General features: G+C 40.1%; 2 protein-coding genes across 2 annotated transcripts in view; both read left to right on the top strand.

Moving 5' to 3' along the window:
• The first annotated feature begins 17 nt into the window (after positions 1–17).
• On the top strand, positions 18–5,506 carry golga7 (golgin A7). The gene is made up of 6 exons (XM_034167062.1): positions 18–174; positions 2,392–2,514; positions 2,594–2,746; positions 4,247–4,348; positions 4,676–4,934; positions 5,010–5,506. The coding sequence occupies exons 1-5, from the start codon at positions 166–168 to the stop codon at positions 4,721–4,723; spliced, it is 435 nt and encodes a 144-aa protein (XP_034022953.1). The 5' UTR covers positions 18–165; the 3' UTR covers positions 4,724–4,934; positions 5,010–5,506.
• A 3,242-nt stretch (positions 5,507–8,748) lies between these two features.
• Positions 8,749–16,852, top strand: part of r3hcc1 (R3H domain and coiled-coil containing 1) — a 46,626-nt gene continuing 38,522 nt past the window's right edge. The window contains 1 exon segment of the mRNA XM_034167601.1: positions 8,749–8,951. Within this exon segment, the coding sequence (XP_034023492.1) occupies positions 8,749–8,951 (203 nt within the window).

Below are 16,852 nucleotides of genomic sequence, written 5' to 3'. Positions count from 1 at the left end.
GGATGGTGAGGACCGATAGTGACATGCGGTGCATGAGAGGAATAAACTATTAAGTCCAGAAGGGGCCAGTTACACAACATCGCCGGTGCCAACTCGTTGGACACCACAGAAGAAGAAAGGAAGTTAAAAGGATATGCAGTAGCGCTAGGGCTATCCATTACCACTATGGCTGAGGTAACGAATGTTATATCACTTGAGTACATAGATTAACGTTTAGCTGTTTGTGTTAATACTTAAAGCGTTTACACTGGTCGTGTTTTTAAAGATATTAATTGCTAACTCTTCCTTAAACATCGGCTGACACGTCCATGGCTATCAGCTAATGCTAGCTCAAAAACTAAGCAGAACACGTCATTTAATATCTAAACTATTAGCAGCCAGTTTATCTTGAGGTCCCGCAACTACTATCGACATATCACACATTATTTGATGTTCTGTCTTAAGATTGGTAAATGCGGTTTATGTGATAGCTTTAGCAAATAGCTGTGTTTGCTTATGTAGCTAGCTGTCATACAGATCAGTGTTATCAGACTAGTTATAACTAGCAGAAACTCGTATTAATATGTTTTCTGTCAGAAATGCAACGTTTATGTTTTCTCCCTTTGTTTAAAACATGTTCTTGCTATTGTTGTCCAGACATTTTCTTTGTATTTTTTTATTTTATTTTTCTTGTTTCTCATGTTGCGTATGATTTCATGTTCACCTGACAGTGGTCTTTGGAAGTTGTTGAAATTGTAAAAACAAACAAACAACAACAAAAAAAAAACAGAGCATGGCAACTAACTCATGCAAACAGGTGCATAGCAACTGTAAAAAGACATAGAAATATTTTAAAAAGAAAATTGGTTGGAGGGTAGCAGTGAACTGTAATGTCCCCACCCAAATGACCTAAATACATAAATATAAATTGTAAGGTCATTTGGTACCTTGCAGGTACTTTGAAATCCATTGAGCGCTGTTTGGAACCAAATTGGAAGACAGAGCCAGAGTTTCTGATGATTCAGTTTTGTAACATTTTTATATGCAAGTTCACAAAACCACTCTTCTTATTTATATTATATTGTTTACATTATAAGTACATTAAATCCATCCAGTGTTTATGTTTGACAATTTAACAGCTCTGCAATACATTAAGAAACTCCTTTCAGTCCAAGCTGCTGCTTTGTTTAATTTTTTTTTAATAATTTTTTTGGAAGTGGCTATTCGCACGGTTGCCGTGTCCATAACTCATTTGGCTATTCGCACTGCAAGACTCTGGTGGTAAAACTTGGAACTACTTGTATAAACAAACATACTGCATTAAATGAGACTTATGGACACGGCCGCCGTTCGAATAGGGTCGGCCTTTTGCCACCAGAGTCTTGCCTTGCGAATACTGAAATGAGAGTTATGGACATGGAGAAATTAAAAAAAAAAAAAATCAGCAAAATCGAAAAATATTAAAGGAGTTAAGACATCTTGAATGCAGTATATTTGTTTATACAAGTAGTTCCAAGTTTTGCCACCAGAGTCTTGCCGTGTGAATAGTGAAATGTGGACACGGCTGAATAAAAAAAAAAAAAAAAATCATCAAAAATGAAAAATAGTAAAGGAGTTATGACATCTTGAATGCAGTATGTTTGTTTATACAAGTAGTTCCAAGTTTTGCCACCAGAGTCTTGCCGTGTGAATATACATACCAGAGTCTTGCCATGCGAATAGCCAAATGAGAGTTATGGACACAGCCGCAGTGCGAATAGCCACGGCCAAATTTTTATAGACATATACATATATATATAAAAGCATTGAACATGTCACAATTTTTCTCAGTAAATAGTGTATTTCTAAAGGTGCTATTGACATTAAATTTTCACCAGATGTCGGTAACAACCCAAGTAATCCACACATACAAAGAAACAAAAGTAAGTACAGAAAGGAAGTTATGTGCAATATAATGTTGTGACACAGGTAAAAAGTATTGAACATGCTTACTGAAATTTATTTAATACTTTGTACAAAAGCCTTTGTTGGTAATGTCAGCTTCAAGACACCACCTGTATGGAGAAACTAGTCACATGCATTGCTCAGTTGTGATTTTGGCCCATTCTTCCACACAAAAAGACTTCAGATCTTGAGGAAGCATGCATGGATTTACAGAATCAGGTTTCATTTATCTTAAATTGCTCAATCAAAAAAACAAAACATCACTGATTTTTTTTTTTTTTTAAATAAACCAGACTTTTGTACTAAATGGCCCTTAAAATTATCTTGTCACATCATGCAAGATCGGGACATGGTGCAGTTGTCCAATATCAACATTCACTCACCATTGTTGAGCAGGCAAGCGTTAGTCTCGAGATAGAAAATCCAAATTACTGCTCAGAGTTGTATGAATTCCTATTCTTTGTCCAGACCCACAGTTTACAGGACCTTCAGCAGCCAGCTGTCTCTTCCAAAGTGTTCATCCAGAGGGACTATAGCTCAGGAACCATCTGCAAGTTTCAGACAAAGTTCCCATCTGAACTGGAGACAAGGGTGTGTGTAAACTTTACAAGCTTTTATGATTGTAGAGACAGTGTGTAAATCTTGTGTGTTTAATCTAATTTGTTTCCAGCTCGATAAGCAACAGTTTGAAGAAACCATCCAGACTTTAAACAATCTGTATGCAGAGGCAGAGAAACTTGGGGGAAAGTCTTATTTGGAGGGCTGCCTGGCATGTCTCACTGCTTATACAGTCTTCCTCTGTATGGAGACACACTATGAAAAGGTGAAGTTGCTTTAGCATTCTACAGTGCATCCAGAAAGTATTCACAGCTCTTCACTTTTTCCACATTATGCTGTGTTATAACCATATTCCAAAATGGATGAAATTAATGTTTTCCCCTCAAATTTCTACATACAATAAGTACCCCATCATGACTATGTGAAAAGGTGTTTTTTTTTTCGTTCGTTTTTTAGATGTTAGCAAATGTATATATATAAAAAAAACACACAAAGAAATCACATGTACATAAGTATTCACAGCTTTTGCCATCAAGCTCAAAATTGAGCTCGGCTGCATCCTGTTTCCACTGATCATCCTTGAGATGTTTCTACAGCTTAATTGGAGTCCACCTGGGGTAAATTCAGTTGATTGGACATGATTTGGAAAGACACACCTTTCTACATATAAGGTCCCACAGTTGACAGTGCATGAAATCAAAGGAATTGTCTGTAGACCTCAGAGACAGGATTGTCTCAAGGCACAAATCTGGGGAAGGGTACAGAAATATTTCTGCTGCTTGAAGGTCCCAATGAGCACAGTGGCCTCCATCATCCGTAAATGGAAGTTCAGATACACAAGGGCTCTTCCCAGAGCTGGCTGCCTGTCAAAACTGAGTGATTGGGGAAGAAAGGCCTTAGTCAGGGAGGTGACCAAGAACTCAGTGGTCACTCCTCCAACATTTATCTGTGGAAAAAGGAGAAACTTCTAGAAGGACAACCTTCTCTGCAGCAATCTACCATTCAGGCTTGTATGGTAGAGTGACCAGACAGAAGCCACTCCTTAGTAAAGGGCACATGGCAGCCCACCTGGAGTTTGCCAAAAGGCACCTGAAGGACTCTCAGACCATGGGAAACAAAATTCTCTGGTCTGATGAGACAAAGATTGAACTCTTTGGCATGAATGCCAGGCATCATGTTTGGAGGAAACCAGGCATCGTCTCTACAGTGAAGCACGGTGGTGGCAGCATCATGCTGTAGGGATGTTTTTCTGCAGCAGGAACTGAGAAACTAATCAGGCTTGAGGGAAAGATGAATGCATCAATGTGCAGAGACATCCTGGATGAAAACCTGGTCCAGCGCGCTCTTGACCTCAGACTGGGGCGATGGTTCATCTTTCAGCAGGGCAGTGATCCTAAACACACAGCCAAGATATCATAGGAGTGGTTTCAGGACAACTCTGTAAATGTTCTTGAGTGGCCCAGCCAGAGCCCAGACCTGAATCCAACTTAACATCTCTGAAGAGATCTGAAAATGGCTGTGTATGACGCAAAAAAAAACAAAACAAAAACTTTATCTTGTCATTATGGGTGTTGTGAGTAGAATTTTGAGGGGAAAACATAAATTTCATCCATTTTTTTAATTAGGCTGTAACATAGCAAAATGTGGAAAAAGCAAAGCGTTGTGAATACTTTTGGTTACACTGTATATCAGAGCTTAGTTTTTAGTCTCTCATTAGATGGGTGGATGCACACAACACTGAATGTCATATTTTTTCTGTCTATAGGTATTAAAGAAAATAGCCAGGTATATTAAGGACCAGAATGAGAAGATCTATGCCCCCAGGGGTTTGCTGCTGACTGACCCCATAGAAAGAGGTCTCAGAGTTGTATCCTTCACTTGGCTTATTATCACTGGGCTGTCTGATGGGCAACCCTTTTTGTCTGAAGTGCACACCCCTTTATTTTGTATTTGGTAGAACATTGTCATGTTCACATATGCTGATGTAATCAAACTATTTGGTTTGTGCAAGTTAGAATTTTAATATTAATATTATTTTTGTGATAATTATGATTCCATCTATCTATATACGTATATATAATTAAACTGCAATTTGGTGGAGGGAATATTCTTTATCACAGTTTTTTGTAAAAAAAAAAAAAAAAAAAAGTGTTTGTATTGCTTTGTGCCTTTTCCTTAGCTTGCTCTTCTTTAGGTTGAGATTACCATCTTTGAAGACAGAACAGTTGGTTCTGGAAGATAAAGAACCTTGTGGTATGGTTTCCATCGCATGCATTTTTGTGGGAGAATAAGACTTCATTGAGAGAAGAGTGGAAGCTCCTTTGCTGATACATAATACATTTAAAGCATACATAAAGAATATGCCATTTTTTATTATTAGTATTATTATTATCCTTTTTCCCTTTTGTAAACAGATTAGTCACTGACCACTTAAAATCCATCATAGGACTAACGTAATAGAACCATAAAACGTAAAAGCACAGGTAACATCTTCTTGTTTGTGAAAACAGTTTGCTTACTCCTTATAGAACTGATCAGATCTTCTTAATTTGACAGCATATATAGCTCTCCCGCTTCATTTCAATAGATGTATATAATTTTGATTTGGTTCTCTTTATTTATAACTGTGGTTTACCTGTCCTCATTTTTGTAATTTTTTTTTTTTTTTTTTTAAATGCATTGGGTAATATATGAACTATGTGTTAGGTGTTTGTGCCTGAGTTGTTTCAATTGTGCCATTGTGTTAAATGCCACTTTTTGAACATGGTAATTCAAGTGATTTGATTGTCTTGTGTTTTTATAGATGGTTTGAAGTCATAACTTATAGTCACCAATAACTGTGGGTTGGGATGAAGTTGTTGATGTCTGTAAACAGAGATTCTGTTATGGGTAGTGTAATGCCATATTAACATGCTGGTTGTAGCCTTTGTTGAGGCAAAAGTTTTATCTGTACATTAATGCAATATGGACTTAGGGACTTGGAAGGAACTAAAAATAATTTATTGTAAAATACAGTCATTTCTTTTAGCTTGTCCATTCATTTAGGGTCACCACAGCAGATCTGCTATGGATCTGCATCAGGATGGCAACAATTATTTTCACATTTGATGAGTTGCTTGGTCCAAAATGATGAAAAAACTTTTAACAATGTTTTCCAGAGCCCAAGATGATGCCTTCAGATATCTTTTATCCACCACCCAGAAATATTCAGTTTAATCAGAAATAGATGGAAAGAAATGTAAAATAAACCAGAAAGTATTCACATTTAAGAAGCTGAAATAAGAGAATTAGGATGGTCAATTAAAATAATTGTTGATTAGTAATTCATGAATTGTTGCTGCTCATATCCGCATGTTGATTTGGCACAAGTTTTAGTTTTATGGTAGATGCTCCTCCTCATGTACAAGGAGATTTGGGGCCATGGACATTGAACTCAGTGGCCATTCTGAGCTGCAGGGTTTTTTTTGTGTGTGTGTGTGTGTGTGTGTGTGGTTTTAAAGGTATTGACTCCTGCATGTTTTCAGCTCATACGTTGGCTGGCGTTTGTCACTAGATGTCTGACAGAAACAGTTATTAAAAGTTTGTAACCAAATTCCTTTGCAGAAAGAGGTGCTGACTCCTTATTCAGTTTTAAAGGCTCCTTCACATATAACACGAAGGAGGCCGAATGGTGACCTGCCCCCAGTCTGGGGTGGGGGTGGGTGAGGTGTCCAGATTCGAGTGCCCTTAATTGAGAGAGTGGTGACATGACAAGTGTTAAAAAAAAAAAAAAAAAAGGTCACGTGACTCTTAGTGCCATCTTGGGTTCAAAATAGCATTTGCTGTTAATCTATCTGCATGTATAACCAGCTATTATATTCACTGAAAATGCTGTGGTGTTGTGCATTAGGATGTATAACAATGGCTTCAAGATGTACAAATTTCCTTAAGATCAGAACAAAAAGAAAATAAAGTCAGCCATGTGGGATAGAAGCGACTTCATCGTCAAAGTTTTGAGGTTAATTTATTGTTCAGTCCCACATATAGTAAAACTCACCTAAATGATCATCATATAAACTGGATATTTGCAGTCACCGGACAAAAAAAGTCCTGACGTTTTTGTATTGTTTTCCATGTAATTAACACCATATGTAACAGATTTCTTTCACAATGGATAAAATGTCCCGTCTGATCCCAATGTACAACCCCTGGCAAAAATTATGGAATCACCGGCCTCGGTGGATGTTCATTCAGCCGTTTAATTTTGTAGAAAAAAAGCAGATCACAGACATGACACAAAACTAAAGTCATTTCAAATGGCAACTTTCTGGCTTTAAGAAACACTATAAGAAATCAGGAAAAAAAATTGTGGCAGTCAGTAACGGTTACTTTTTTAGACCAAGCAGAGGGAAAAAAATATGGACTCACTCAATTCTGAGGAAAAAAATTATGGAATCATGAAAAACAAAAGAACGCTCCAACACATCACTAGTATTTTGTTGCACCACCTCTGGCTTTTATAACAGCTTGCAGTCTCTGAGGCATGGACTTAATGAGTGACAAACAGTACTCTTCATCAATCTGGCTCCAACTTTCTCTGATTGCTGTTGCCAGATCAGCTTTGCAGGTTGGAGCCTTGTCATGGACCATTTTCTTCAACTTCCACCAAAGATTTTCAATTGGATTAAGATCTGGACTATTTGCAGGCCATGACATTGACCCTATGTGTCTTTTTGCAAGGAATGTTTTCACAGTTTTTGCTCTATGGCAAGATGCATTATCATCTTGAAAATGATTTCATCATCCCCAAACATCCTTTCAATTGATGGGATAAGAAAAGTGTCCAAAATAACGTAAACTTGTGCATTTATTGATGATGTAATGACAGCCATCTCCCCAGTGCCTTTACCTGACATGCAGCCCCATATCATCAATGACTGTGGACATTTACATGTTCTCTTCAGGCAGTCATCTTTATAAATCTCATTGGAACGGCACCAAACAAAAGTTCCAGCATCATCACCTTGCCCAATGCAGATTCGAGATTCATCACTGAATATGACTTTCATCCAGTCATCCACAGTCCACGATTGCTTTTCCTTAGCCCATTGTAACCTTGTTTTCTTCTGTTTAGGTGTTGATGGCTTTTGTTTAACTTTTCTGTATGTAAATCCCATTTCCTTTAGGTGGTTTCTTACAGTTCGGTCACAGACGTTGACTCCAATTTCCTCCCATTCGTTCCTCATTTGTTTTGTTGTGCATTTTCGATTTTTGAGACATATTGCTTTAAGTTTTCTGTCTTGACGCTTTGATGTCTTTCTTGGTCTACCAGTATGTTTGCCTTTAACAACCTTCCCATGTTGTTTGTATTTGTATTTTTTTTTTTTTTCTTCCTTCCACACCTTGTTCAGACTGGGACCCACAGCCCGGACGTGCACCTGTTAAATCAGACAGAAAAAGCCTGTGATTTTAAACTTCTCTGCTTTCACTCATTCATATTTTAATAATTCTTGCGGTGCGCATGCTGATTACAAATGTATCAGAAAAGTCCACAAGTTTACAGCGTGGAGTCATTAAAAGATGAAATTGTATGGCTTACCTTTGAATTACAGGTGATGATTGTAGAAAGAAAAGCTTGTTGAGGGTCAAATTAGTCCATAAATGAAGCATAATCCAGAGATGGAGGACTTTAAAACTGTCACGCACGTCATTGCATGACACAGAGTTACAGAGCTGCAGAAGCATAAATCAGGCTTTAAATTAATTAAATAAATCATCATAAATTGTAAATTTGATAGCTTAACTATTTTTTTTATATTTATTTTGATAGCAGTTCCACCTGAATGTGTTGCTGTATGTAGTTAAATGTTTTTTAAAAAATGTTGAAAACATTAAAGGTTCATTCAGTAGTTCAGCGCAGTTGGAACCAAAATGGCGCCATGTTCTGAGTTGACGCCACTCTCTCAATTAAGGCACTCTAGTCCACGTGCATTTGGACACGTCATACAGAAGTGTGATCGCAGTCAGCATATTCATGCAGCCAGACCACATGCACTCAACATTTGCTGTGCGTCACAGGTGTCGAACATATCGCACGGCAGTCTAACTGCGGTCCCACTGCAAAGTGATTGCAGTTGCAATATTTGTATGCCATGAAAATGGCATTCGGCTCAGCCTGATAGTGTTCAAGGGGCGGACCGGCATGTTGGGCAGACCTGTGCGCAATGTGCGACCACACACCTCCGTAAAAAACAAACAAACTCAAACAGACGGCTCCATTTGTAAGACATGAGGCTGGGAGCTGGTTTTACTTGGCATCTTGCTGCTGCTTTCCCACCGACCAAACTCCTAGCCGCCAACGTGAGCGCAGCCAGTGTGCAGCAGTTTGTGGTCGCTCCTTTATCCCAGGTTCCCCCTCACCTCCTGAAAACTGTGTCCCAAAGTTCTTCAACTTACTCCAGCAAAGCACACGGAGACAAAAAAGAAATACGGTAATCCAAATGTTGGTGGGGTTTTTGTTTCCACCAAAAACAGCAGCACTTTCAGGGGCTGCACTTCAAGGGGCTGTTTGAGTGATCACCCAAGACGAGAAATGATACGTTCTATCTGTGGAAATGCACTGTTGAATAAGAGTCAGTTGGTGGAAATGTTTTAATACAACCCCGATTCCAATGAAGTTGGGATGTTGTGTAAAATGTAAAAAACAATACAATAATTTGCAAATCCTCTTCAACCTATATTTAATTGAATACACCACAAAGACAACATATTTAATGTTCAAACTGAAAAACTTTGTTTTTATGCAAATATTTGCTCATTTTGAAATGGATGTCTGCAACACGTTTCAAAAAAGCTTTGACAGTGGTATGTTTACCACTGTGTTACATCACCTTTCCTTCTAACAACACTCAATAAGTGTTTGGGAACTGAGGACACTAACTGTTGCTTGATGTATGACTTCAGTTGTTCAACAGTCTGGGGTCTCCGTTGTCGTATTTTGTGCTTCATAATGCGCCACACATTTTCAAAGGGTGACAGGTCTGGACTGCAGGCAGGCCAGTCTAGTACCCGCTCTCTTTTACTACGAAGCCACGCTGTAACACCTGCAGAATGTGGCTTGGCATTGTCTGCCTGAAATAAGCAGCGACGTCCCTGAAAAAGACGTTGCTTGCATGGCAGCATGTGTTGCTCCAAAACCTGGATGTACCTTTCAGCATTGATGGTGCCATCACAGATGTGTAAGTTGCCCATGCCATGGGCACTAACACACCCCCATACCATCACAGATGCTGTCTTTTGAACTTTTCACTGGTAACAATCTGGATGGTCTTTTCCTCTTTTGTCCAGAGGACACAACGTCCATGATTTCCAAAAACATTTTGAAATGTGGACTCATCAGACCACTGCACACTTTTAAACTTTGCATCTGTCCATTCCAAATGAGCTCCGGCCGAGAGAAGGCGGCAACGTTTCTGAATGTTGTTGATGTATGGCTTTCGCCTTGCATGGTAGAGTTTTAGCTTGCACTTGTAGATGTAGTGACTAACTGTGTTAACCGACAGTGGTTTTCTGAAGTGTTCCTGAGTCCACGCGGTAAGATCCTTTACACAATGATGACTGTTTTTAATGCAGTGCCGCCTGAGGGATCAAAGGTCACGGGCATTCAGTGTTGGTTTTTGGCCTTGCCGCTTACGTGTAGAAAGTTTTCCAGATTCTTTGAATCTTCTGATTATATTATGGACTATAGATGATGGAACCCCTAAATTCATTGCAATTGAACGTTGAGAAACTGTTGGACTACTTTTTTCATGCAGTTGTTGACAAAGTGGTGATCCTCACCCCATCTTTGCTTGTGAATGGCTGAGACTTTTGGGGATGATCCTTTTATACCCAGTCATGACACTAACAATTAGTGTCCTCAGTTCCCAAACGCTTATTGAGTGTTATTAGAAGGAAAGGTGATGTAGCATAGTGGTAAACATAACACTTTCTCGGGTTTTTTGAAACGTGTTGCAGACATCCATTTCAAAATGAGCAAATATTTGCACAAAAACAATAAAGTTTATCATTTTGAACATTAAATATCTTGTCTTTGTGGTGTATTCAGTTGAATATAGGTTGAAGAGGATTTGCAAATCGTATTCTGTTTTTATTGACATTTTATGGAACATCCCAACTTCATTGGAATTGGAGTTGGAATTCAGATTACATGAAGGCGCATACTATTAAGTAAAACTAACTGACATTGATCATACTTTTTAAAAATATATATTTTAGCATTTTTCCCCTCCACATCTGGGAGGGCAGCGCCCGAGCGCCCCCTATGGGTCAGCCGCCACTGTGCCGGCGGCTTTCACCTCCGTGTGGCTGGTTGATGTGTTCATGATGTGAGCGCATTGGACACTTGATGTCTGTGCGAATAAGAGCTGCTCCAGGCGGGTGGCCCACAGCAGCCGTTAACTTTAGTGGACTGAGCACTGGTCACTGCGCACAGGAGGGGGGGATGTTTATATTTAATTTTATTTCATACATGTAGTTTCATTAAAGTCCTTGCTTACTTAAACGAAAAGGAACAGACGGATGGTACTTTCTGTATTCTCCACTTTTTAATATCAATAATTAAATATTCCATGCTTCCCCACTGGTGTGTGATGTGCAGTCTCACATCTGTCTCCATGTGTACGTGCGCGTGCACATGACCGCACACAAATTCATTGGCGCGGGATTCGCCCACATTCTCGGTGGTCACACGGTATCTGTACACACCTGTCCAACTGGGTGTTCCTGCACGTGTGTCACGACATCTGGCATTTTCTGCCATTCGGTGTGAATCAGCCTCCTTCTTGCTCTTTCGTGCAAAGTGTGAAGGGACCCTAAAATTTTAATTTACTCTTACTGATCCATTTCAAGCCTAAATTTGTCTTACAGCAGGAGTGCTTCTACATGTACACACAGATGTGTGCATCGGTCCCCTTTTTTGCTTCTATTTGGTTGGGGAGGGGGGGAGGGAAGAGCACCACAGCTCATTTGATATGGATCTGCACATTGATTTTAAGCAATTTTTACATCTGATGGCCTTCCTGATGCAACTCCATATTTATGTGGACAATGTCCACAGCTGGCTTTGAACAGGAACCTTCTCTTTGGTGGGCAAGCTGTAACTGATTGCATCACCACACTTATTTACAGTCTTATTTGTCTTATTTACAGTCCTCAAAAATAATATTCTCCGTGACCCTGAATGGGAGTAAGTGGTTGAAGATGAGTGAGTGAAAAATTATATATTTTGTATACATCTGTCCCTTTTCAATTAACGTGACTTGCAAAAACCTTTAACAGTCAGTTCTGTAGATTGTTGTTGCAGGTATTTTTAACAAATGTTGGTTTGTCAAAATAAAATGTTCTGAAAATCTACAGTTCTTCTTCCTTGTTCTCTCTTATTGACAGATGTGTGTGTTTAAAAAGGACTGATCCTGGATCTGGATTTTACAATTTGTACAGTTGTCAGAATTTTACAATCCCAATTCCAGTAAAGTTGGGACGTTGGGTAAAATGTAAATAAAAACAATACAATGATTTGCAAATCCACTTCAACCTATATTCAATTGAATACACCACAAAGACAAGATATTTAATGTTCAAATGCAAATTTTATTGTTTTTGTGAAAATATTTGCTCATTTTGAAATGGATGCCTGCAACACGTTTCAAAAAAGCTGGGACAGTGGTATGTTTACCACTGTGTTAATCACCTTTCCTTCTAACAACACTCAATAAGTGTATTGAAACTGAGGACACTAATTGTTGAAGCTTTGTAGGTGGAATTCTTTCCCATTCTTGCTTGATGTACGACTTCAGTTGTTCAACAGTCCGGGGTCTCCGTTGTCATATTTTGCGCTTCATAATGAGCCACACATTTTCACTGGGCGAACAGGTCTGGACTGCAGGCAGGCCAGTCTAGTACCCGCACTCTTTACTATGAAGTCACGCTGTTGTAACACGTGCAGAATGTGGCTTGGCATTGACTTGCTGAAATAAGCAGGGACGTCCCTGAAAAAGACGTTGCTTGGATGGCAGCATATGTTGCTCCAAATCCTTGATGTACCTTACAGCATTGATGGTGCCATCACAGATGTGTAAGTTGCCCATGCCATGTGCACGAACACACCGCCATACCATCACAGATGCTGGCTTTTGAACTTTTCACTGGTAGCAATCTGGATGGTGTTTTTCCTCTTTTGTCTGGAGGACACGATGTCCATGATGTCCAAAAACAATTTGAAATGTGGACTCATCAGACCACAGCACACTTTTCCAATTTGCGTTTGTCCATTTCAAATGAGCTCGGGCCGAGAGAAGGTGGCAACGTTTCTGGATGTTGTTGATGTATGGAATCCCTAAATTCCTTGCAATTGAATGTTGAGAAACATTGTTTTTAAACCTTTGGACTATTTGAGGTCCCTAAGATAAGATGGGACCTGATTATTCAAAACCTTATAAGTAAGAAGAAGAATTTTAAATTCCATTCTAGAATTAACAGGAAGCCAATGAAGAGAAGCCAATATGGGTGAAATATGCTCTCTCCTTCCAGTCCCTGTCAGTACTCTAGCTGCAGCATTTTGAATTAACTGAAGGCTTTCAGGGAACGTTTAGGACAACGTGATAATAATGAATTACAATAGTCCAGCCTAGAGGAAATAAATGCATGAATTAGTTTTTCAGCATCACTCTGAGACAAGACCTTTCTAATTTTAGAGATATTGCGCAAATGCAAAAAAGCAGTCCTACATATTTGTTTAATATGCGCATTGAATGACATATCCTGATCAAAAATGACTCCAAGATTTCTCACAGTATTACTAGAGGTCAGGGTAATGCCATCCAGAGTAAGGATCTGGTTAGACACCATGTTTCTAAGATTTGTGGGGCCAAGTACAATAACTTCAGTTTTATCTGAGTTTAAAAGCAGGAAATTAGAGGTCATCCATGTCTTTATGTCTGTAAGACAATCCTGCAGTTTAGCTAATTGGTGTGTGTCCTCTGGCTTCATGGATAGATAAAGCTGGGTATCATCTGCGTAACAATGAAAATTTAAGCAATGCTGTCTAATAATACTGCCTAAGGGAAACATGTATAAAGTGAATAAAATTGGTCCTAGCACAGATCCTTGTGGAACTCCATAATTAACCTTAGTCTGTGAAGATTCCCCATTTACATGAACAAATTGTAATCAATTAGATAAATATGATTCAAACCACCGCAGCGCAGTGCCTTTAATACCTATGGCATGCTCTAATCTCTGTAATAAAATTTTATGGTCAACGTCAACAGTATCAAAAGCAGCACTGAGGTCTAACAGAACAAGCACAGAGATGAGTCCACTGTCTGAGGCCATAAGAAGATCATTTGTAACCTTCACTAATGCTGTTTCTGTACTATGATGAATTCTAAAACCTGACTGAAACTCTTCAAATAGACCATTCCTCTGCAGATGATCAGTTAGCTGTTTTACAACTACCCTTTCAAGAATTTTTGAGAGAAAAGGAAGGTTGGAGATTGGCCTATAATTAGCTAAGATAGCTGGGTCAAGTGATGGCTTTTTAAGTAATGGTTTAATTACTGCCACCTTAAAAGCCTGTGGTACATAACCAACTAATAAAGATAGATTGTTCATATTTAAGATCGATGCATTAATTAACTGTAGGGCTTCCTTGAGCAGCCTGGTAGGAATGGGGTCTAATAAACATGTTGATGGTTTGGAGGAAGTAACTAATGAAAATAACTCAGACAGAACAATCGGAGAGAAAGAGTCTAACCAAATACCGGCATCACTGAAAGCAGCCAAAGATAACAATATGTCTTTGGGATGGTTATGAGTAATTTTTTCTCTAATAGTTAAAATTTTATTAGCAAAGAAAGTCATGAAGTCATTACTAGTTAAAGTTAAAGGGATGCTCCATTTATACCCAATCATGACACTCACCTGGTTCCAGTTAACCTGTTCACCTGTGGAATGTTCCAAACAGGTGTTTCCCAGTCTTTTGTTGCCCCTATCCCATCTTTTTTGAAATGTGTTGCTGGCATCCATTTCAAAATGAGCAAATATTTGCACAAAAACAAAAAAGTCTATCAGTTTGAACATTAAATATCTTGTCTTTGTGGTGTATTCAATTGAATATTGGTTGAAGAGGATTTGCAAATCATTGTATTATGTTTTTATTTACATTTCACACACAATGTTCAAACTTCATTGGAACTGGTGTTGTACATAAACTCAAGGTCATGGATGTTATGGCAATATTTGATGTTCAAGGATTTCTCTGAACAGGGACGTTGGAAGTCAGTCAGAGCTGGGGGTGCTGAAAGAGAGTCCAGGCTACATTGCGACACCACTGCACAGCAACGCAACATTCATGGTTTTTGCAGTTTTAGTGCAATTTACCTCAGCCTGGTTAACCAGACCCATTCACATTCCATATAAATTTGCTAATAATAAATTAATTTAATTCAATTTAGTTCAATTTCAATTTATTTTCATTTATATAGCACCAAATCACAACAAAGTTGCTTCAAGGCGCTTCACACAAGTAAGGTCTAACCTTACTAACCCCCAGACAAGCACACAGGCGACGTGGAAAAAAAATCCCTCTGATAATTTAACCTCAAGCAGACCAGACTCAAAGGGGTGAACCTCTGCTTGGGCCATGCTACTGACACAAATGACAATATGAATATACAGAAAATTTTGGGAAATTATGCTGATGCACAGGACAGGAGGCCTGCAGGTGAAGACACCCACTCCCATCTCTGGATGGAGCTGCACCTCAAACAGAGAGAGAGAAAAAAACAGAGTCAGGCATCAGAAAGACAACAAATACTGTATAATTTGTCAGCAATTACGCAACAAGAAAAATAAGAAATACTAAGGTGATCGCCAGCCACTGGCCCTAAGCTTCACTAAAAGACCCAGACTTTAGATAAAGTTGAGGCTGTGGCCCACTTTGTTTACCTATAAAATTGCTTTAAATTGGTTAAGAGTATAGTAATATACAAGTGCTATGCTAGTATGCTAGCCATACGAAAGGGAAAATAAGTGCGTCTTAAGTCTAAACTGTTGTGTGGGCCGCTGAAGAGGAGGTACTGCTGGCCCACCACCACCAGATGGCGCCCTGCTTGGAGTGCGGGCTTCAAGCACGAGAGGGCGTCGGAGCAACGGAGAGTGACAGCTGTCATTCATCATCTGCACCAGCTGTCACTCATCTTCCACATCACCATAAAAGCCGGACTACAACTCCACCTCCACGCCGAGAAATCAGCAACCAAGAGGTAACCTTCTCTGCGGTAATTTCTCTGCTAACTGAACTCTTCTTTGCAGCGGTTTGCCCTGTGGTGTCCTTATCAGAGCTGGAGTAAGGGCGTGACCGCGACGACTTCGCATCACGCTCCATACCAGCTAAGTGGTTACACAGGAGCTGCACGAGTGTGTGATTGGTGCTCCCTCCTTAAAGAACATTTATCTGTGAGTGGACTACTGAGTGTGCAGATTCACACTCACCTGGATTTTCTCTGTTCTCTGCCAGCAGTACCAGGGTCGACAGCCGAAGGCAGAGGCCACCTGGGGACTCGGGACTTGGCGGCTCCGGTGTTCATCAGGCCCGTTGGTGGTGGAGGCTGTGTGGGAATCAGCTCTTCTCTCGCCAGAGGTCTTCTATCTTCGAGCCTGCCCACACGTCACCTGGTGTATAATTGGCAATCCATATTTCTGTCTGTATTCCGTTGAGTGTTTCCACAACATTAAATTGTTACTCGTTGGCTTATCCATTGTCCATTCCTTAGCGCCCCCTGTTGTGGGTCCGTGTCACGACACCTTCCCAACAGGATTTCTCGGCCATCGTCATGGATCCTGAGGGGCGTCAACCAGAGCTTGAATGGCCAATGGAAGAGCAAGAGGCGCAGGCGGCAGCGGGAGGTGTGTTGAGTGATCTGCAGCATATTCTAACCGCTTTCACGGCTCAGTTAGATTTGGTGACCGAGCAGAATGTACTCCTTAATCAGAGGATGGAGGCTCTCACCGCCAGGGTGGAAGCGCGCGATCAAGGCGCTGCTGCAGTCCCTCCTCTTGCTGGTCCTGGGCCCGACACAGACATTCCACTGGTCATTCAACGACCCCCCCCCACCATCCCCTGAAGCATACATAAGCCCTCCGGAACCGTACGGAGGTTGTGTCGAGACGTGCGCAGACTTCCTCATGCAGTGTTTGCTCATTTTTGCACAGCGTCCAATCATGTACGCATCAGACGCTAGCCGGGTGGCTTATGTGATCAATTTGCTTCGAGGAGAGGCATGCGCCTGGGCTACGGCGCTCTGGGAGCAGAACTCACGGCTCCTAACGT

The sequence above is a fragment of the Thalassophryne amazonica genome, chromosome 3 (genome assembly GCF_902500255.1).
Source record: "Thalassophryne amazonica chromosome 3, fThaAma1.1, whole genome shotgun sequence".
Lineage (NCBI taxonomy): Eukaryota > Metazoa > Chordata > Actinopteri > Batrachoidiformes > Batrachoididae > Thalassophryne > Thalassophryne amazonica.
The sequence above is the reverse complement of the archived record's forward strand: the minus strand, read 5'-3'. Positions and strand labels throughout refer to the sequence as shown.

Excerpts from the sequence above, each read along its gene's own strand:
- golga7 (XM_034167062.1), top strand. Across the intron at positions 2,515-2,593 it reads CATCTGAACTGGAGACAAGG|CTCGATAAGCAACAGTTTGA; the intron begins GTGTGTGTAAAC and ends ATTTGTTTCCAG. Across the intron at positions 2,747-4,246 it reads TGGAGACACACTATGAAAAG|GTATTAAAGAAAATAGCCAG; the intron begins GTGAAGTTGCTT and ends TTCTGTCTATAG.